The following is a 24,217-nucleotide window of genomic DNA, read 5'->3' on the forward strand; positions in this document are numbered from 1 at the left end:
ATCAGATCTATACTAATATATGCAATAAGATCACAGTAAACAGGTGATATCAGAATATGCAAAACAACCACTGTGAAAAAACAGTGAAACTCCAAGCGCACTCGTGACTTCTCACATTATCAAGGAACTATGATAATGTTCCTTGATAATGTAAGAAGTCACGAAAGCGCCCGGAACCTCACCATACTTTCACAGTGGTTGCCTTGCATAATTAATATATTTATTCAAAGTAAAGTAAACTGCACATGAACAATGACTACACATGGTCACACAAAAGCGTTTTTTGGGAGGATAATGAGGTCTGATCCCAGGAAGGGTAGAGTAGTTCCATTTCCTTCAATCAAGAGCCCTTAGCTATCATAGAGGCTGGTGAAGGATATGCTTCCCTGGAGAACCTCGTCACACACCACCAGCAGCGGGTAGTAGGTTGGTAGACAACAGCCATCCATGGAGGTACTACCGTTCTCTCAAGGAAGCTTATAACGGAAGCCTATTAAAAGTTTTGCACCTTGGAAGGCTCGCTGGTTTTCTCTTCCTGACTCGTGGACATGACAGGTAAATCTTACGAGTTCTTACTGAATTTATAATTCACTTTTCTCGTGACTACAGTTATGTTGTGTTTCTGGTTTAGATATACGATGCTGGGCCACCATTAATGGTTATAACGGATAATACAAATTTTATTTTTAAATCATGATTATAATTTTTAAAGGGGTGGAGGGGTAAGCCAGTGGAAGGCCTCAGTCAGATGGCCAAAAGCCCTAGCTGTGGGTCATCTTATGCCTGAGACCCGAGTCAGGAAACACTTGTCCTGTATCCTGACAAGCATTTCCTAACCTAACGGATAACAGATATACGTCTTAACAATGTGATGGATCAGCTGGTGTCAGTCTCACTGTTTCAGATTAACAAGAACGTTTCTTGTATCTTGTTCAGAAGGTGTCCCGTAGCTAGGTTGGTAGCACACCCTGCCCACTCATTGAGGTCCGTGGTTCGATCCCCGGCATGGATGAAACACCGGGGCGTCCTTCCTTAAGACACCTGCTGTCTATGTTCGCCCAGTATTAAAACGGGTACCCCGGGTGTGTGTGTGTGTGTGTGTGTGTGTGTGTGTGTGTGTGTATATATATATAGTGGACCCCCGCTTAACGATCACCTCCAAATGCGACCAATTATGTAAGTGTATTTATGTAAGTGCGTTTGTACGTGTATGTTTGGGGGTCTGAAATGGACTAATCTACTTCACAATATTCCTTATGGGAAAAAATTCGGTCAGTGCTGGCACCTGAACATACTACTGGAATGAAAAAAGTTCGTTAACCGGGGGTCTACTGTATATATATATATATATATATATATATATATATATATATATAGATATATATATACACATACACATACACACAGTAGGGCCCCACTTATACGGCGGGTTAGGTTCCAGGCTGTCACTGGAAAGCAGACATCACCGGAAGGCAGAACTCCATTTTTTTCCATTTATAAATGCATATAAATGCCAGACAACACATTTACACTAAATTGTATTAAGTTAGTAATAGAACTAGGCATTAAAAACACACAAAGTAAAATACAGTCACAGTAAATTCATTACTTAAAGTATTTGTAATCTTAATGTAGGGAGAGAGGTGAGTAGTACTTATTTGTAGGAAGTCAGGTGCAGGTAGCCCAGGTGTAGGTAGCACTGGCTCCCCGTCTCATACTTAATATACGATGTTTAAAACATCCCAGAGAGGTAAAATGCACATACAGTACACTTATTATTTACCTTAAAATATGTGTAGTCTTAATATAGGAAGAGAGGTGAGTAGTATTTATTTGTATAAAGTCAGTGTAGGTAGCCAGTAGGTGTAGCCTGCCTGGGCTACACCTACCGGCTACCTACACTGTGGCCCAGAGCCATATTATTAACATCGACATGCCTTGTTCACTGAATTTAATCATTTCTAACAACTACCTTTAGATGCCATCATAAACGAAGGTAGAAGTAATGAATAATTCATGCCGAAAATTGTAAACAAAAGCGGAGTGAGGGAGTGGCTGGGCCAAACGCAGATTCATACACGTTTTCTCTGATGGCTGAACAGAGAAAACGTAATGTTGTCCCTCCATCCGGCTACCACACAACTCCACAAGTATTATTATCAGAGCACACATAAAATATGCAATAAATGCCAGACAACAAGTTTACACTAACTTATATTAAGTTAACAATAGAAATAGGCATTAAAAACACAATAAAAGGTAAGATACACACAGAGTACACTTATTACTTACCTTAAAATATTAATATTAATGTGTGAGAGGTGAATGGCAGGGTGTTTATTGAATAAAATCAGAATGGCACACCATCATCCTCTAACTTGGCACTTAAAGCAAGAGGCTTACGACTTCTCTTTTTACTACATCTAACCTTAGACGCCATCGTCAATGAGAGCCAACTAGTTAACGAAAGAGTAAACGAGAGAGAGTACGAGATACAGAGTTGAGACAAGGTAAGAACACAAACTGAACAGGTAGTGGACGATCACTTGGTCAGGCAAAATAAATGCGTATTAATGTGTGTCTACTTTTAGTTCATTCACGTCCATTTGTAAGAGTTTGTAAAACATTTACCTCAATATTTTTTTTATTTTAATAATAATTACCTCACAATACAAATACTCTTACATTGTGTACACATTGTACAATTTAGTTCAGAATAAACAAACAGCAACACACCATTTTTAGAGTGAATGAAGATAATAATAATAATAATAATAATATTATTATTATTATTAAAAATAATATTATTATTATTAATATTAATAATAATAATAATAATTATTATTATTAATTATAAAAAGCACTAAACCCACAAGGGTGGTGAATTGCTATACATAGAGTTAAGGCATACGAAAAGAATATTTTTCTACAGTTACCCCCCAGTGTTTGACTAGAGAAAACGTAATTCTTCCGACAGCCACAGCCAATGGACAAGGGTCAGAGCAATAAAAGAAGATCCAGTAACCAGCTAAGGACCCCTAACATCAAAGGTGAGAGCAGTAATAACACGAGGAAAACTTGTGGTACTGCCAGCCAGGACACAACCCTCATCACCCACCGGCACCACCACAACACACGACAGACAACAACAAACATGGCCGCCGCCACAGTCCAAGATAACTCCTTCCCAGTATTTGATGTCAAGAAGATCACCGACCCAGAAATAGCTAAACTCCTTATGATTCAGAACCAAACGATCACCAAACTAACTCAAGAAATGCAGGAACTAAAAGCTAGCAATGCAGATTACCTCAACAAGATCACTGCTCTTGAACATAAACTAGACACTCTGGCACAACAAAGCAACACCCACACCCAGTCCCTAGACACCATCAACACTCTAAAAGACCAAGTCACCCTACTTACTAAAAACATTACAGAGGAAAGATCAAGAGTGGACCAACAACTTGCCAATGTCATAACCAACTTCCAAGACCATAATGACCAACAGCAGCTATCTGACGCTGTTGTAGTTAACAGCAAACATCTCCCACCCACAGTCACCCAAGAGACCTGCATGGAGACCACCCTACAGCTTATCAAGGACCACCTTCGCCTTAACATACGTAGTGATGACCTAAAGGATTGCAAACTGATGGGCTACCAAGCAGGTAAAAAAACAGTGCTGTTAAAATTCCAAACTAGCCTACAAAGAAACAACCTACTAAAAACATCTATTTCTATGAAAACTGATGTTTACGTCAATGAGTGCCTTACCAAAATAAGACAAAACCTTCTTTATCGGCTAAGAAAATTACGCTATGCTCAAAAAATCCACCAGTGCTTTGTGAGGGATGGAAAAATCGCAGTTAGGAAACAGCCCACTGGGAAGAGATACTTCATCTCTACAGAACATGAGGCCCCTCAAGGAAGGTTCCTTGATGTTGGTGAGGGGCTCTTGATTTAGGGAATTGGATCTGTGCTCCAGTTCCCTGAATTAAGCCTGAATGCCTTCCACATATCCCCCCCCAGGCGCTGTATAATCCTCCGGGTTTAGCGCTTCCCCCTTGATTATAATAATAATAATAATACAGAACATGACCTTAAAACATTCCTAAGTGAGGCTGGACTAACAGAATCAGAGTAAAGTGCAGATAATACCCACAGTCCACAGTTAGTGTTATATTGTCATAAATTTGTGCCCCCCTAAAATTCTAATACCCCAACTACTTTTGATTGTCATTGTTGTATTCAACGACCATTCTACCTCATAGTCTTAATTTGTTTAATATCTACAGAATCTATCTCCTTTTTTTACAACTTACCGCATCACTGTTCCATCTTATTTTATTATAAACTAGCCATAACTTGTCCTCAATAATTCTACCTCACTTTAAGAAATACTCAATTGCCCAATTTTATTCTAAAATCCCTATTATTGCCCAATTTTGCTTTAAACTATATTGATCAAACTTATTGTAAACTTCTTTTATTGACCATTTTATTCTATACATTTTTAAACTAGTATTTTCAACTACAACTTTTATATTATCCTGTCTACCATCTTACTAGCATATTATAAGCAAGTCATTGCCATTTTTATTTTTATCTTTTTTTTTTTTTTTATTCTTTTGCTACATTAACTTGTGTATTTTATCCTGTCAATTTAAATCTAGTTATACTCTAATTCTTGTAAACAACTTACATAAGACCTTAGTGCAATTACAATTGAGAGTCTTGTGCCTTTTTTATATTATTAGATTAAACTCAGTTGTACTATAGTCAATACCAAATTCATTATATTAGACCATAGTGCAATTACTAGTGAGAGACTGGTGCTATTTTTAATTTGTATTTTTATATTATTAGATTAAATCTAGTTGTACTATAGCTCATTCTAGCTCAAAACATAGACTCCACAAAAGTCATTATATTAGACCTTAGTGCAGTTACAAGTGAGAGTCTTGTTCTATTTTAAATTTGTATTTTTATATTACTAGTTTATACCTAGTTGTACTTTAGTTCATTCCAGCACAACACACAGACAACATCAACTTCACTATGTGTAGTAGTGATTATACTCTATATGACCAAAATACTCTAGCTATATACTTATCCAAACTTCCCACCACTACAGATATCAGTACTAGAACTCAACACATAACTCAGGATATAAATAACCATAATTTAAACCTAGAAGATAATTGATCACGTTGACCCTGATCTAAACCTCCATAATCTGACACCCAATCAAAACCTATTGGAAAGTAACTGCCTTTATTACACAGCATCACAAGCCAGCACTATCCTAAACAATGCTAAAAGTCTATCAGTACTTAACTACAACATCAGGTCCTTAAGCAAACACTATGATGACCTCCTGGCACTCCTTGAATCACTAAAGACACCCTTCTCCTGCATTATTCTTACTGAGACCTGGCTTAAGCAGGACACAATAGATATCTACCCTCTGCCAGGATACACAGCAATTCACAACTGCAGACCAAACCAAGTTGGGGGTGGTATTGCAATCTATTACTCTAACCAATTATCTTGTATTAGCACCACTTGCTTTAGTGATGAATATGGCAAACGGGTGAGTATGAATAGGAAGGCGTCTGTGTCGAGCTCAGCAGACGGAGGATCAAGCCTCCACCACGTCTTGCGCTGAATGACCCATATGGGTTTAGCGCTTAAATTATTAAAAAAAAAAAAGTGATGAATATTGGGAATACATTTTTGCTAATTTTACTGTAAAAGACCTTAAGACACCTATAACAATCGGTGCCATTTACTGGATACCTCACACAAACATCCCAAATTTCAGTGAGAAATTAAAGTCACTAATAACAAACAGACAAATGAATAAGCACCACCTTCTCTTAGCTGGAGACTTCAACATCAACCTTGGCTTACTAGATGATCAGCCTGTAACTGATTTCATCAACAATATGAACAACACACTTCTCATACCAACAATAACTAAAGCAACCAGGCTCACTGAGACAAGTGCAACCATAATAGACCACATATGGACCAATATACTAGCCCCCCTTAAATCAGAGATAATCACAGATAGCACTACAGACCACTACCCTACCTTCCTCCTGACAAACATTAGTAAACCACTTGAATACAACAAAGTCTCATTTAGACTCCGTGACGAGGCCTCAATAAGGAAGTTCACAGCTGACCTAGAGATTGTTGACTGGCCTACAGAATTCTCCAAGGCCAATGGTATTGATGACTCGACAGACATTTTTCTTAACAAATTACTTAGACTATACAACAAACATTGTCCTATAAAAACGAAACGGATCACAAACAAACGGCTTGGTTGCCCATGGCTAACCAGCACCATTCTGAAATCCATTGACAAGAAACACCAATATGAAAAGCAATATAGACAGGGCTTAATACACAAAGATATTCTTAAACACTATTCATCAGTTCTCACCAAAGTAATAAAGAAAGCCAAACAACTATACTACTCCAGTAGATTCACAGACACTAGAGGAGATATAAAAAAGACCTGGAAAACACCCTCTCAGATTCTAGGGACCCACAAACTGAAAAAAAAACAAGAATATTGTCCTAACTAAACCTAATGAAACACCACTACATCCCACTGACACAGCTAACAAGATAAACGACGACTTCTTATTTATTTATTTATTTATTTATTTATTTATTTATTTATTTGAGCATACATACAGAGGTACAAAAAAATACAGATAAGAGCAGCATGCCAAAGCCACTTATACTATGCATAGCATTACGGGCTGGCTTAAAATTAACTTAAGATTAACTAAGCAATGATGAAGTCAGTGATAAAACATTATTGTAAACAGATAACTATAAAGCACAAATGAGTATTACAAAGACAGGTCATATGGTTGCATGCATTGTTGTACATTCAGTCGTATGGAGTATTCTGTTAGGTAGTGTATTTAAAAAATAATAAAGTTAGATTGGGTTTTAGGTTTAACATTTATGTGATATAATTGTGAGAAACATTTAAGATATACAATTTATAAGGTTCAGTTATTCAGCATTTATTTGGTTTTGGGTGAGTAAGTGATCTTTGAGAAGAGACTTGAATTTATAAACAGGTAGTGTTTCTTTTATATTTACAGGTAATGAATTCCAGATTTTAGGGCCTTTTATGTGCATTGAGTTTTTGCATAGTGTGAGATGGACACGAGGAACATCAAAGAGTGATCTGTGCCTTGTGTTATGGTCATGTGTTCTGTTGAGGTTGGCAAGGAGATGTTTGAGGGGAGGGTTAATATCAGAGTTAAGTGTTCTATGTATGTAATAGGTGCAGTAATAAGTATGGATGTTTTGTATGGTGAGTAGGTTGAGTGTTTTGAATATTGGTTGAGTGTGCTGCCTGTAGTGAGAATTTTTTATCATTCTAACTGCAGCCTTTTGTTGGGTAATTAGTGGTCTGAGATGGTTAATTGTTGTTGAGCCCCATGCACAAATTCCATAGGTGAGATAGGGGTAAATAAGAGAGTGATATAGGGCCAGGAGGGCTGACTGCGGAGCATAGTACCGTATCTTCGATAGTATGCCTACAGTCTTGGAAATTTTCTTAGAAATTTGTTGTATATGTGTATGAAATTTGAGTCTATTATCAAGGTGGATTCCTAAGAATTTTCCCACTGTTAGCTTTGTGATAGGTGATCCGTTTATCATTATGTTAAGAGGGACATCTGTAGCTCTGTTACCAAACTGAATGAAGTAGGTTTTGTCAATGTTTAGTGTAAGTTTGTTAGTCCTCATCCAGGTAGATATTTTCTGTAATTCGGTATTTACAGTACGTATTGGCTAGCGTGACTGGGCTCAGGTGAGAGAAGACGTATGTAGTGTCATCTGCAAATAGTGTGGGTTTGAGTAATTGCAAAGCATTTGGTAGGTCATTTATGTATAGGAGAAAGAGAAGAGGGCCAAGGACACTTCCCTGTGGGACACCAACTGTAATTGGTTGTGCAGAAGAGTTTGCCCCATTTGCATACACATATTGGCTTCTGTTGCTGAGGTATGACTTGAGGTAGTTGAGGGAGTGCCCTCTTATACCATAGTGTGACAGTTTTACGTGGAGCAAGTCATGGTCAACTGTATCAAAAGCTTTACGTAAGTCAATGAAGATCCCCAGTGGGACTTCTTTTTTCTCTATTGCAGTGTATATAAGTTCTAGCATGTGTATAATAGCTTCATTAGTATTTTTATTAGGCCTGAATCCAAATTGGCAGGGGTTGAGTATGTTTTGGGAGATAAGGTAGGAGTAGATTCGTTTATGAATTAATTTTTCAAAGATTTTTGAGAGAGGGTGTAAGTTGGATATTGGCCTATAGTTATTCAACTCTGTTTGGTCTCCTCCTTTGTGGATCGGGGTGACCCTTGCTATTTTGAGTACTGTAGGGAAGGTGGAGGGTTCAATGGATTTGTTAAAGAGTGTTGCAATGATTGGTGATAGCACTTGTGACGCTTTTTTGTATATAAAGGGTGGTAAGGTATTTAAATCTCCTGCCTTGTTTTTTAGTGCGTTGATAATAAGGGAGACTTCGTATGGGTTAGTCGGAGCTAGGAACAGTGTGTTCGGGTAGTTGCCGGTGAGGTAGTCATTTGGTGGGGTATCTGAGCTTGGGATTTTATTGGCAAGGTTTTGTCCTATAGTGGAGAAGAAATCATCGAGTCTGTTTGCTGTTTCTGTTGGTGGGAGTTGGGGTTCGTCTGATTTTGCTAATTTTATTTCGCTATTTCGTGATATCTTTTTTGTTCCCAGAATTTCTGCTAGGGTTTTCCAGGTCTTTTTTATATCACCTCGTAAGTTGGATAATCTGTTCTCATAATACAATTTTTTTGCCCTTCTTATCAGGCTGGTTAGGATTGACGAGCAACGTTTTGTTTGGTCTCTGGTTATGTGACCCATTCTGTACTGTTTTTCATATTGGTGTTTTGTATTTATGGATTTGAGAATGCTGGGTGTTAGCCAGGGACTGTTCAGTCTCTTAGCTGTCATCTGTTTAGTTTTTTTAGGGCAGTGCTTGTTATAGAGGTATTGGGTCTTTTTTAGAAAATTATTAATACATTCGTCAATATCTGTATAGACTTCTAGCTCAGTGTGCCAGTCAGTGTTTGCTACTGCTGTTGTGAAGTTATTAATGGCTGCCTCATTGTGAAGTCTGAAGGTGACTTTAGTAGTGTCTTGGGGTAGTTAACCAAGAGTTGTTATTAGGAAAGTAGGGTAGTGGTCTGTGGTATTATCTGTAATTATGCCTGATTTTAAAGGGGATATGGTGTTGGTCCAGATGTGGTCAAGTAGGGAAACACTAGTCTCTGTAACTCTTGTAGGTTTTGTTACTGTTGGTAGCAATATACAGTTACTCATTGTGTTTGTGAATTCAGTAACGTGTGGGTCCTGGTCTTGCAGGAGATTTATATTGAAGTCATCTGAGAGTAGTAAGTGATCTTTGTTCATGCGTGCATCAGTTATCATACTTCCTAGGTTTTGACTAAATTGGCTAATGTTTGACTGTGGAACTCTGTAGATGTTTATCAATGTGAGAGGTTTTTGTAGGTATTTGGATTTGAATTTAGCTATTATATATTCCCCATGTTCATCCCTTGTGCAAGTATTAGTGATACATTCTAGTTGGTCTGAGTAGTATATGGCTGTGCCACCCCCTTGTTGGTCTGGCCTACAGTTGTGTATGGCTGTGTAACCAGGAATGGCATAGACATCTGTACTATCAGGCTTTAGCCATAGGATCTAATCTCGCCAATAAAATCCCACATACCAATGCCCATGCCGGGGACTACCTAGATGGGAATTTCCCAAATTCCTTCTATCTTGCACCAACTGAGCCCTCGGAAGTCACCAAGATCATAAAGTCACTTAAAAACAACTCAGGGAATCTGTCTAATGTCCCACCATTACTGTATAAGCGAGCGGCCCATATCCTTTCGCATGCTATTTCATTACTTTTTAACAAGTCACTAGAAACTAGCACCTTCCCGAAACTACTCAAGATGGCAAGGGTTACACCAATACATAAAGGTGGTGACCCTACAGACTTAAACAACTATAGGCCAAAATCAAACTTACCATTGCTATCCAAAATCTTTGAGAAACTCGTGCACAGGAGACTATATTCATTTATAACAGCACAAAACATACTCAACCCCTGCCAATTTGGATTCAGGAAAAATAAAAGCACTAATGATGTAATCATAAAAATGCTAGATCTGCTTTACACAGTATTGGAAAATAAGGAATATCCACTAGGAATTTTTATTGACCTAAGAAAAGCTTTTGACACAGTAGACCATGACATCCTACTCCACAAACTTGACCATTACGGTATAAGAGGCCATGTGCTTGCTTATTTCAAATCTTACCTTACTAATAGGTATCAGTATGTCACCATTAAAGACACAGCATCAACAACACGGCCACTTGATACTGGAGTTCTGCAGGGAAGTGTCCTTGGTCCCCTGCTCTTCCTCATATACATCAATGATCTTCCAAACGTATCCCAACACCTGAAACCCATTCTCTTTGCTGACGACACGACTTATGTCATCTCTCACCCTAATCTTGCCACCCTCAACACCATTGTTAACGAGGAGCTGATCAAAATATCGACTTGGATGACAGCCAATAAACTTACGCTTAACACTGACAAAACTTACTATATTATGTTTGGTAGCAGAGCAGGAGATGCACAAATTAACATTAAGATCGACAACACTCTAATTACCAGACATAATGAGGGCAAATTCCTAGGCCTATACCTTGATAACAACCTGAATTTCAGCACCCATATCCAACACATAACCAAAAACGTATCCAAAACGGTTGGGATCCTCTCCAAGATACGATACTACGTGCCGCAAAATGCCCTTCTCACACTGTACCACTCACTCATTTATCCATACCTCACCTATGCTATTTGTGCTTGGGGATCAACTGCAGCAACACACCTAAAGCCAATAATAACCCAACAAAAAGCTGCAGTAAGAATAATCACTAAATCCCATCCCTGGCAACACACCCCCCCACTCTTCATAGATCTAAACTTACTCCATGTTCAGTACATCCACACTTACTACTGTGCAATCTACATCTACAGGACCTTAAACTCCAATATCAACCTTGACCTAAAACGCTTTCTTGATAGTTGTGACAGAACCCACAGGCATAACACCAGACACAAACATCTCTACGACATTCCCCGTGTCCGACTAAACCTTTACAAAAATTCAAGGTATGTCAAAGACCCTAAAATCTGGAACACCCTACCTGAGAACTCTAGAACTGCAGACACATTCATCACCTTCAAAACTACCATTAGAAAACATCTTATCTCCTTGATACACCCCATCAACTAACTACACGAATACCACCTGGTGGTTCACACTTTCACTCACCCATTTGACCATAAACAGAAATATTAATCTCAATCTTAAAATAATGAATCCTATGATGCTCCAATACTGAAACTATGTACTGTGCCAAAACAAAAGCATTCACATTGCTAAACTCACAAACTAGTATTTAGTCACTTAGCCCTAATACCAACTTACCTCATAATTTGTAATATTTTAAAATAAAGAATTAAACTAAGTCTGCCCGAAATGCCTAGCCATGCTAGGCGTTCTAGTGGTACACTCTGTAATCATTATTTAACTACATGTAAACCACACAACAACCAAATTCTGTAAATTCAACATTGTAATCTTTATAGAGAATAAACTTTGAATTTGAATTTGACACTACTCAGCTGCTTTGTAAACAAATCTCATATTTATATCAATTTTTATTCTGAGTGTATGTCTCATGTTTATATGCTGTGTAATGGGTTTCATATATAATTTTGAGGAAAATATCATAGATGGATTAATGAAAATGTCTATATTGATGTAAAATAAGACATTTAATGTGCCCAAGAGTGATTATTATTACGTAGTATTGGCATCATGAGTAGAGAGAGACTTAGCGATTTTAATGTGTATCTGCACACCAGCACAGTGTGTAAGTATATTTAGGTACAGGTACACATAAGTATAATTATCAGAGTACATATAAAATATGCAGTAACTTTAAAACATTTGAAATTTTGGAAAGTTTCCTGACATAATAGATGTGGTCATGGAAAATGTAAACAAACAGGGTGGGGGGCGCCGTATTTGAAAGACCGCTTGCCATATAGCAAATTTTGGTCATAATTTGACATTGCCATATTAGTGGAACACCGTAAGGCGAAATGCCATAAAGCGGGGCCTTACTGTATATATAATTTTTTTTTTTTTTCCGACACTGAGAGCAAGTTTGTGAGCAGAAGTCTCGACAGTGAAAGGGTTAATAAATTATTATATTGTCATGTTTGGTAAATTATTATATTGTCATTTTTGGTCTGGAATGGATTAATTCTATTTACATTATTCTTTATGGGAATAATTGATTTGGGTGTCGAACCAAATCAGGAACGACTTAAGTTGTTCACCTGGGTGTTAGTCGACTGGTGTGGGTTGCATCCTGGGAGACAAGATTAAGGACCCCAATGGAAATAAGTTAGACAGTCTTCGATGACACTGACTTTTTTGGGTTATCCTGGGTGGCAAATCCTCTGGGGTTAATTGTTTCTTGGTATTCTCAATAAGCCACACCAACAACGGTGGTACAGCAGCAGCAGCAGCTGACGGTAGTACAGCAGCAACAGACGATGCTACAGCAGCAACAGACGATGCTACAGCAGCAGCAGATGATGCTACAGCAGCAGCAGCAGCAGACGATGCTACAGCAGCAGCTGACGGTGGTACAGCAGCAACAGACGATGCTACAGCAGCAACAGACGATGCTACAGCAGCAGCAGACGATGCTACAGCAGCAGCAGCAGCAGACGATGCTACAGCAGCAGCAGCAGCTGACGGTGGTACAGCAGCAACAGACGATGCTACAGCAGCAACAGACGATGCTATAGCAGCAGCAGACGATGCTACAGCAGCAGCAGACGATGCTACAGCAGCAGCAGACGATGCTACGTTATGCAAGGCGTCCGGTATGCGGGGGTCCACTGTACTATTAGCATGAGCCCTCAGTATTCTTTGGAGAAAGAGCCTAGATCTAGGTGAAATACTGAAGGCCTTAAAGAGTGCAGACATAGATCCTTTGCATAAGGGAGGTAGTAGAGCACTACCTAAAAGTTGCAGACAAGTAGCCCTAACTTCTCGCATAAAAATCTTCGAAAGAGTGATGAGACTGCAGATTACAAATTTCATGGACCAGCACAACTGCCATTAATCCAAACCAGCATGGTTTTAGAGCAAGACGATCATGCCTGTCGCAGCTGCTGAACGACTATAACAGAATTATGGTGACGTTGGAAGACGACCAAAACGCAGATGTGATTTACACAGATTTTGCAAAGACATTTGATGAATGCGATCATGGAGTGATAGCGCACAAAATGAGGGCCATAGGCATTACAGGGAAGGTAGGCAGATGGATTTTCAGTTTCCTAACACAAGGAACACAGAAAGTAGTAGTATACAGAGCAAAATCCAGCATCAGGAAGGTAAAAAGCTCAGTTCCCCAAGGCACTGTCCTAGCACCTCTGCCATTTCTCATCCTCATAGCAGACATAGATAACACCTGTCACAGTTTTGTATCATCATGTGCAGATGACACTAAAATAAGCATGAAAGTCACTATGGTAGAAAACACTGAAAAATTACAGGAAGACATAAACAGGGTTTTCCAGTGGGCAGTGGAGAATAACATGACGTTCAATGGTGATAAGTTCCAGCTGCTTAGGTACAGAAAGAATGAAGAACTTGAAAAGAACACTGTATACAAAACTCAAGAGGGTGACCAAATAGAATGAAAGGAACACATTACCTGGAGTTGACCTGGAGGGGGTTTCGGGGGTCAACGCCCCCACGGCTTGGTCTGAGACCAGGGCTCACAGTGGATCAGGGTCTGATCAACCAGGCTGTTACTACTGGCCACACGCAAGCTGACATACGAACCACAGCCCGGTTGGTCAGGTACTGACTTTAGGTGCTTGTCCAGTGCCTTCTTAAAGACAGCCAGGGGTCTATTGGTAATCCCCCTTATATAGGCTGGGAGGCAGTTGAACAGTCTTGGACCCCAGACACTTACTGTGTTCTCTCAATGTACTCATTGCGCCCCTGGTTTTAATTGGGGAATGTTGCATCTCCTGCCGGGTCTTTTGCTTTCATATGGAGTGATTTTCGTGTGCAGGTTTGGTACCAATCCCTCCAGAACCTTCCAAGTGTATATTATCATGTATCTCTCTTTGTACACACTCCAGGTCTGCAATGTCACCAGCCTTGAAGGGGGTCATTAGTATACAGCAGTATTCCAGCCTAGAGAGCACAAGCGATTTGAAGAGAATCATCATGGGCTTGGCATCCCTAGTTTTGAAAGTTCTCATTATCCATCCTACCATTTTCCTAGCAGATGAGGTAGATACATTGTTGTGGTCTTTGAAGGCGAGGTCCTCTGACATTATCACTCCCAGGTCCTTCACATTACTTTTCAGCTCTATTGTATGGTTAGAATTTGTCATATACCATGATACATTTTTAATTTCCTCAAGTTTCCCATATTTGAGTAGTTGAAATTTCTCCTCGTTGAACTTCATATTGTTTTGAGTGGCCCATTTGAAGATTTGGTTCGTGTCCGCTTGGAGTCTCACGGTGTCTTCGATGGAAGTCATTGCCATGGTAATCTGGGTGTCATCCGCAAAGGAAGACATGGCATTATGACTTACATCTCTGTCAGAAATGAGGATGAGGAATAAAATGGGAGCGAGTACTGTGCCTTGTGGAACAGAGCTTTTTACCATGGCTGCCTGGGACTTTACTCCATTTACTATTACTCTTTGTGTTCTATTTGTCAGGAAGTTATGCATCCATCTATCAACTTTCCTGTTATTCCTTTATCACGCATTTTGTGTGCTATTACACCATGGTCACACTTGTCGAAACCTTTTGCAAAGTCTGTGTATACTACATCTGCATTTTGTTTATCCTCTACAGCATCCAGGACCTTGTCATAGTGGTCCAGTAGCTGGGACAGGCAGGAGCAACCTGCTCTAAACCCGTGTTGCCTTGGGTTGTGTAATTGATGGGTATCTAGGTGGTTGGTGATCTTGCTTCTTAGAACCCTCTCAAAGATTTTTATGATATGGGATGTTAGTGCTATCGGTCTGTAGTTCTTTGCAATTGCTTTACTGCCACCTTTGTGGAGTGGGGCTATGTCTGTTGTTTTTAGTGTGTGTGTGGGATGAGCCCTGTGTCCATGCTTCCTCTCCATAAAATGCCGAAGGCATGCAGTAGGAGCTTCTTGTAGTTCTTGATGAACACAGAGTTCCATGAGTCTGGGCCTGGGGCAGAGTGCATGGGTATGTCATTTATTGCCTCTTCAAAATCTTGTGAAGCTAGGATAATATCCAAGATTTTTGGGATGTCCAAGTTTTGGGCTTCGTTCATAAAGAATTCATTTGGGTTGTCCACCCTTAGTCTGGGCAGTGGCTCGCTGAACACTGAGTCATATTGGGACTTTAGTATCTCACTCATTTCTTGGCTGTCATCTGTGTATGTCCCATCCTGCCTAATCAGGGACCCAATACTGGATGTTGTTTTTCCCTTAGATTTTGCATAAGAGAAGAAGTATTTTGTTTTTTTTCAGTTTCCTTTATGGCTTTTAGTTCTTCCTGTGATTCTTGTCTCCTGTAAGATTCCTTCAGCCTAAGTTCAATATTTGCAATTTCATGGGGATAATTATGTCAGCTGACCTTTCTTTTAAAGAACATAACGTGACAAAGTTCACGACAGCCAGGAGGGTGTTGGGGTGGGTATTGAGAACTTGTAAAACAAGGGAAATAATGCCATTGGCGATATTCTTCAAATCGCTAGTGCTCCCTCATTTCGAATATTACTCAGTGATGGCAGCCCCATTCTAACCAGGAGAAATATCGGAGCTGGAACAAATAGAGATTGTTTACAGCACAAATTGAGCCAGTAAAGCACTTAAATTACTGTGAACGCCTTAGTCTTGAACATGAACTCGCTGGAGCGGAAGAGAGAGATGTATGAAAATATATACCTGGAAAGTACTCAAGGGCCTGGTCCCAAATCTTCACACTGCCATAACAACATACTGGAGTGAGAGATATGGAAGTATAAAATAAACCCAGTGAGGAGCCAAGGTGCAGTGGGGACAATAAAGGAACACTGTATCAACATTCATGGCCCCAGATTGTTCAACATCTTACCAGAAGATATCAGAAATGCCGCCAGAACAAATATAGAAGCCTCCAAGAGGAAACTGGACAAATATCTTCACCAGGTGCCAGATCAACCAGACTGTGATGGATATGTGGGGCAATGGGCCTCCAGCAGCAACAGCTTGGTTGACCAGGCAAGCACCAGACTGGAAATTCATCAAAGGAATACAGTACGAGATATGCAGACACTGGCATGTTTCCTGTTTTGGAATTAATTCAGCTGCTAGTAATGTGATTGAGCAAGGAAAATGTTACTGAATTTGTGAGGTACAGGCAGGCCCCTCTTTACAGTGTTTTGCTAATACAATGGTTTTCAGTTATACCCATTCTTCATTTATTCAGATTTCCTACAATAAATATATTCACCACTCGCTGTATGTTAAAAACAAAAATATTTTAAGGTAAGTAGTAGGTTAGTAGACAGCAACTCCCCAGGGAGGTACTACTGTCCTGCCAGGCGAGTGTAAACTGGAAGCCTGTAATTGTTTTACATGATGGTAAGACTGCTGGTCTCTTTTTCTGTCTCAAGCATGTAAGATTTCAGGTACATCTTGCTACTTCTACTTACACTTAGGTCACACTACACTTACATGTCCAAGCATTTATATACACACCCCTCTGGGGTTTTCTATTTTCTTATTACTACTTGTATATTTTCTCTTTTCTCCAAGGGGAAGTGTAACAGAATTCTCACTCCATAAGCGCCCCTTCTCCTGCATACATTACTAAAGTTAAAAAGAAAAGCTCTCGTTTTTCTTTTTGGGCCACCTTGCCTTGGTGGCATGTGGTCGGTTTGTTGAAAGAGAAGTAGTGTGTGTGTGTGTGTGTGTGCATGCTGTATATGCAATTTTTAAGCCTAGCTATACTGTTCACTTAAACCCTAACTAGGATAACAAAAACCTTTCTCTGAGAGCTTATCAGAAAGATAGGAAAAGTGGGAAAATGAAGTAGATAAAAGTTAGATACAGTAAAAGGGCAGAAACATGTGTACATAACAGGGATGAAGTGGATAAAGTGATGCAAATAAAACCTTACTTTAACCCTTAAACGGTCCAAACGTATATATACGTTTTTTCAACATCTGAAAGTATGTAAAAAAAATGTAGATCTTCTTTTTTGTTTTACATTTGAAAATGTGTAAAAAAACTTTTATATACATATTTTTTTGTTATATTTGAAAATATGTAAAAAAAAGTAGATCTACTTTTGTAGCACTATGAATTTGAACGTCGATCTCTTTGGACCGTTTAAGGGTTAATAGACCTTGTTGTAACAAGTTTCAAATTTAACATAAAAGTCTGGATGGCAAAGTCTGTAAACAGTGAACATTTCTAAAATTATCCATTATTCTTACAATCCACTGATTAAATTTATTTTGAAAACTACAGGTGATGTTTGGTGATTTTAATAATTTTCCATTGTTACAACCAGGGACAAGTACAGTCAGCATTTCCAGACAATTCTTTCCCCACTTCCCTATTAGTTCGTTTAATTGAGGTTTCAACATGATTAACATAAACTGAAGAAGCGTCAGTAGCACAGAAACATAAAACAACACAATCTGAAGAAATTTATTCAGAGAAGAATAGTCAGGAAAATTGGAACACTTCACCATAAACAAGAAACAACTTCCACAGAAAAAGGCAAAGGTGGTAAAATATGTTAAGTGTACTATGCCAGGAGAATCTGCAAATATGGAGTAAGTTTTAAATGTATCTATATACATAAGAATTTTTTTTTTTTTTTAATCAGCCATCTCTCACCAAGATAAGGTGACCCTAAAAAGAAGGAACACTTGCACCATCACTCGTTCAGTCACTGTCTTGCCAGAAATGGGTTGACGTCACAGTTCAGATGGCCCTTCAAACTGCAACATCCCAACTCCTCCTTCAGAGTGAGGCTAACTGGTTTCCTGGAATCCCTTCATACATGTTACCTTGCTCACATCAACAATATGTCAAGTCATCAAAAACCACTTGCTGCTACTCTTGTCTAACATGCTTGCACAAACCTGTTGGATGTCTATGCCCCTAGCACTCAGCATCTCCCTTGCTCCCTCCCTCCAACTTTTCCTGGGTTGGGAAGGGGATGGGATGCAGGGTGCTTTGTGAGACACTATTGATATACCTTTGGTATACCCTCAGTAGGTTTCAAGAATTTTCCTACTCTCGAAGCTTAGCCCTAGGCCAGGCTTGCCTGGTGCTTGCCTGGTCAACCAGACTATTGCTGCTGGTGGCCCACTGGCCCACATATGTCACAGCCTGGTGGTTGATCTGGCACTTGGCAGAAGAAATTGTCTAGTTTCCTCTTGAAGACTTTTGTGTGTGTGTGTGTGTGTGTGTGTTCCAGCAGTGTTTCTGATATCTAGCAAGATGTTAAAAAGTCTGGGACTTGCTTGTGTTGATACAGGTCGGCCATCACTAATCCAACATCATTGGGACCTGTAGTGTGCCGGATTAGTGAATTTGCCAGATTACAGAGTGGTTAGGTTAGAATACATTTAATTAGCCTATCAATAGAGACTTTCTGCTACATTTTCCTCATTTTCATCACTGCTTTCTCCTCCACTGACTTGCTGATGTGGATTTACAACCTTTCTTTCAACACACCAGTCGTATCCCACCGAGGCGGGGTGGTCCAAACAGAAAAACGAAAGTTTCTCCTTATATATTTAGTAATATATACAGGAGAAGGGGTTACTAGCCCCTTGCTCCCGGCATTTTAGTCACCTCTTATGACAAGCAAGGCTTACGGAGGGAGAATTCTGTTCCACTTCTCCATGGAAGGATTTACAACCATCTGCACAATTTCTGAGTCAGTATAATGATGAAGTTTGAAATTTTGCTAGCCAAAATTAGTGCCGGATTACTGATGGAACCGGATAACTGATTGCCGGATTAGTGATGGCCGACCTGTACAGTGTTCCTTTATTTGCCCATAGGGCCCATGCCTTTTACAGTTTATTCCACACATTCTTCCATATCTCTCACTTCAGTATGTTTTAGCAGTGTGCAGATTTGGGACCAGGCCCTTGAGTACTTTTTATTTACGTATATATTATCATGTATTTCTCTTTAGTTCCAGTGAATGCATATTTAGGCCTTGGTGGTGTTCCGAGTAATTTAAATGCTTTACCGTTCTAGCTCTGATATCTCTCCTACCCTGAATGGAACCGTCAACACCAAACAGTAATCCAAGCAAGAAGGCACTAGCAGTTTTTAAAGTGTCACCATTAGCATTATTTTCCTTGTCCTGGAAGCCCTCGTTATCCACCCTGTGTTTTTTCTGGCCGTTGTGACATTTGCCTTGTGTTCCTTGAAAGGTCAGCTGAAATTATTACACCCAGATCCTTCAGATTTTCCTCTCATTCTATTTGGTGCTTCCCTTGTGTTTTATATACATACGTACAGTGTTCCTATTGAGTTCTTCATTCTTTCCATATCTAAGAACTTAGAGCTTATCACCATTGAACATAATGTTATTTTTGAAAGATTTTGATTATAATTTCTTAAAATTTTTGTGTCTTCTACTGAGGTGATTTTCGTGTTTATTTTGGTATCATTTACAAATGATTTGAAACTGTGGTGAATGTGTTTTATTTATGGCCACTATGAGGATAAGAAACAGTAAAGGTACCAGGACACACTAAAAGCCTTACTTGTCCAAGTGGAAAATGGTCTGTGAGCCCCCAGTTTGAAAATCTAGATCTGCCAGGTGTTCTAATGTTTCATGTGGTTAATAAATGCAGTATTTGGTTACACTTTGGAGAGCATACTGTAATGTACTTTTTCTGAGAACCTACTTACTGTACATAGAGAAGGATTCAGAGAAACCATTTTCTCTGAATCCCTAGATTTTGGTTTTATTAATTACCAGTTATAATAAAGCATTTGACAATTCTCAGTGAGTTCTTTGCTGTGTCTTTTTACTACCAAAAAATTAATTATTACTAGTATATGGGTAAATAGTGTTCCTCAGTGTTACCATGCTCCTCTAATTAATGAAAAGTTTAGTTACTTGGAAAGCTCTCTGTCTCAGTAATTTAAAATTAATATGCTGTAACTGTAATGTAAATCTGTTTACAGTTGATGGATGAACATAGCAAGGAAGCAGCTATAGTTGACCCTGTAGAACCCAAGACTGTGTTAGCAGCTGTTGAAGAAGCTGGAGCTACCCTTACTACAGTTCTCACAACTCACCACCACTGGTAAACTCATTTCCTCATTCCCCCCTCCCCCCCCCTCTTTCTCTCTCTCTCTTACTTTTCGTACAGTTTTATAAAGGTTTAGGTTAACAGTTTCTACCTTTATTTACAAGCTAAGAGATGTTACCTCAACTTGCTTCAAAGTCTATTATTATTATTATTATTATTATTATTATTATTATTATTATTATTATTATTATTATTATTATTATTATTATTATTATTATTATTATTATTATTATTATTATTATTATTATTATTATTATTATTATTATTATTATTATTATTATTATTATTATTATTATTATTATTATTATTATTATTATTATTATTATGAAACATACAAATAGGGAACAGGATGAAGTTGGAGCCATCTGTGGGCCAGCGATTCCATTTGGTGAGCTGGCTTTATTTCATCAGTGTCGTAATACTGTACAAACATGTTCCAGATTTGATTCGTTCTAGGAATGAATTATCTCAAATGAAGTGATGTTCTTGAGAAGGTTACAGCCAAAGTGTAGTTGCAGTTTGCTGCCCATCTTATGGAGAAACTGTCTTCTCATTGCTCATGAAGTGGTGCCAACTATCATACCTAGAAAACATGGGCCTTGTACATAACAGTAAAGCCACCCCACATCTCTCCAGTGCTGAAGGCTCTGCTGAAATGACAGATCTATCTAGGCTGGGTCCAGGTGAGAGATGAGTTATCTTTCTCTGTTCTGTCAAGAAGTCATAGATGAGATGGAGTGTAGGCAGTCCAAGAAAGTGAAGCATATTCAAAGTGTGAGTGTACTTGTGCCTCATACACAGTCTTGAAGCTTCTACTGTTGAGCAGACACAAGATATGCCTTACTGCTGTTAGCTTCTTGGCCACTGTGCTTGCTAACTTTACCACGTGGTTCTTCATAATCATTTTGGAATCAAATTCCACTCCAGGACATCAACCTCATCCCTCGGTTCCAACACTCCTATTCAGTCTTACTACTACTAAAGCATTACAATCATGGTGCCTAGAGACATCATCATTTGTGTTTTATCAGAAGTAAATTTAACCTGCCATTGTTTTTTCCAAGCTGATATAGCTGTAAGCTGGTGAGCAGTTGCTATTGCTGCTACTGCTGCTGCCACTGCCTCTCTTTCTCTTTCCTTCATTAATTTGATATTTTACTATGCTTTTTCTCAGTGGTGCCTCCTTACTGCCGATTACCCCCTCTGATTTCTCACATATTTTATCACAATTTGTATTCTTTGGATGGACCACTCTTACTTTTTTGTGTACAAGGTTTTGTTTACTTACAGGGATCATGCTGGAGGAAATAAGGAATTGGTTGAGCTATTTGGGAAACCTCTCAAGGTAGTAGGTGGTGATGACCGTATTGGTGCACTCACCCAGAAAGTGAGTCACGGTGATTCCTTCACTGTTGGCTCCCTAAAGATTGAGTGCCTTTTCACACCATGTCACACTCAGGGACACATTTGTTATAACATTACTTCTGATGACCCACAACACAAACCTGCAGTATTCACAGGTACGTGTTTCTTGCCCCAAAAGAAAAGTTGCTTAAGATATGAATATTTTGTAATTATTGGACTGATCTGGTTTACAGGGCACATAACATAAAAGTGGTGGAATTACTGATATCTGTATTACAGGAGATACTCTGTTCCTTGGAGGATGTGGCAAGTTTTTTGAGGGTAATGCTGCCGAGATGCATAAAGCTTTGATTGAGATACTTGGCACTTTACCTGACCACACAGTAAGTTATTGAAACCTTCAGATATTCTTGTGCTGAGAGCCGAGAAACACTAGATGAATAATAATTGCAATACATGTACTATTTTCAACTAAATTTTTCCATATGCCATGCCTAATTTTATCCTACATGTTATTTCCTTATATGGTGCCTTAGTAATGAAAGATAATAGTGTGTAGTAGGTATGTTAAACCATTTCATGAAGTATGGGACTTACCTATACAAACAGATTTTATTAGTTCATGATGTAAGACGATTTGTATTTTCACTAGACATTTATGGAGTAATGTGATAAAATAATATTAAAGAATTTTTTTTTATCATCACCTGCCATTGTACGAGCTTTTTCCACATAATTAAGAAGTATAATGCCATATGATTTGCAGTGTCTTAAATATTATTGTTGTGTTTCAGTATGTTTACTGTGGACATGAGTATGCCCTGCAAAATCTTAAGTTCGGTTCACATGTAGAACCAAATAATGCTGCAATACTTGAGAAAAAAGCTTGGGTTCAGAAACGACGTGATGAGGGCCTACCATCTGTCCCTTCTACTATAGGTAATTATGTATAGGATTCAGTACTGTGCGTGCATATGTTTGTCAGACTTGTAAATTCAGATTGCATATATTGTATTAAATTTCTTAATGTTCTTTGTACAGGTTGGCCATTACTAATCCGGCATCACCGGAATAGTGATTTTGCCAGATTACAGAATGGTTAGGTTAGTATACACTTAACCCAACAGCAATACTTATGAATCAACGATTTCACCCACCTTACACCCTATTTTCATCCCATTCCATTGTTCCAGTCCACCAAACTCATAGACATTTCACTACTATTCGTTCTATTCTGTCGACTGAGTACAAGAAACCGCCCATTTACCTATCTTAATTACCCAATAAAGTGGTAAGAAATCAGTAATTTGGCCAATTTCACACAAATTTCAAGAGATGCCATTTTCTTATACTTACTTTCCATTTTGAATTTTTATTCACACAAATAATAGATTTACTATTATGCAGACTACTGCATTATTGTAATAATTGTATAAATAATGTCATCCCATTCATGACTGCGTTTTAGACCAGCCAGTTGGACACACATTGGACGGCGACGTCATTTGTTTTCTCTTGAACATCGGCAAAAATCGAACAGTTTTGTTACTTTGAGCTCAATTTCAAGGTACTTTCCATTATGAAACCCATCAAAATCATATCTGTTTCTGTAATATATCTTCCATTCTATCAAATGAGACCAAAAAACGAGAATACAACCATAAAAACCATATGAAAATACACCGCAAAGTTACTGTTTTACACCTAAAATACGTCAGTTTTTTCTCATTTTGCACTGCATGCTGCAGGATTTTTTCATATAGTGCACACATACCACACACATGTAGGCCCAAATTAACCAATCACAGCTTATCTGAGCTGAGCTGAACTTATGGTGACCGACAGTGGCTTCAAAGCCAGCTTATCTTTATGGACAATGTATGGTGTATGTGCTTTACACAACGAGAAACATTTCTTTTATTCATTGGAACCATGGCTAGGGTTAAAAGTGAGCAGGTTATAACAATAAATGCAGATAAAGAAATTGGAATGACTTGTGTAGCAAGTAGCACCACCAAACAGTAGTGGCAGGAAGGTGTGGCAACCCTGGAAATTTGAAATTATGCTAGCCCAAATTAGTGCCGGATTAAGGATGGAACCAGATTACGGATCGGTGCATTAGTGATGGCCGACCTGTACATAGGTAAGTTATTTAACCATTTAAAAGTTTTGCACCTTAGGTAGCATTTTCTCAAGTCTTTTAAGTAATAGACTATTCAATATTTTTCAAAAAACTGACCTTAGGCAGAGGCATGAATGGAGGGAAGGGGTAAAAGAGGTTTTGTGTGCAAAGGGCTTGGACATACAGCAGGCA

At 38.7% G+C, this 24,217-nt stretch overlaps 1 protein-coding gene across 7 annotated transcripts in view; it reads left to right on the top strand.

Annotated features, from left to right (window-relative positions):
• Positions 1-24,217, top strand: part of tzn (tenzing norgay) — an 87,025-nt gene that overhangs the window by 49,315 nt on the left and 13,493 nt on the right. For all 7 annotated transcript variants that reach the window (XM_053793287.2, XM_053793302.2, XM_053793314.2 and 4 more), the window contains 4 exons: positions 20,411-20,532; positions 21,829-22,058; positions 22,183-22,286; positions 22,698-22,842. In XM_053793287.2, coding sequence (XP_053649262.1) covers positions 20,411-20,532; positions 21,829-22,058; positions 22,183-22,286; positions 22,698-22,842 — 601 coding nt within the window. The remainder of the gene's footprint in view (positions 1-20,410; positions 20,533-21,828; positions 22,059-22,182; positions 22,287-22,697; positions 22,843-24,217) is intronic.

This window comes from Cherax quadricarinatus, chromosome 20 (assembly GCF_038502225.1).
Source record: "Cherax quadricarinatus isolate ZL_2023a chromosome 20, ASM3850222v1, whole genome shotgun sequence".
In the NCBI taxonomy this organism is placed as follows: Eukaryota; Metazoa; Arthropoda; class Malacostraca; order Decapoda; family Parastacidae; genus Cherax; species Cherax quadricarinatus.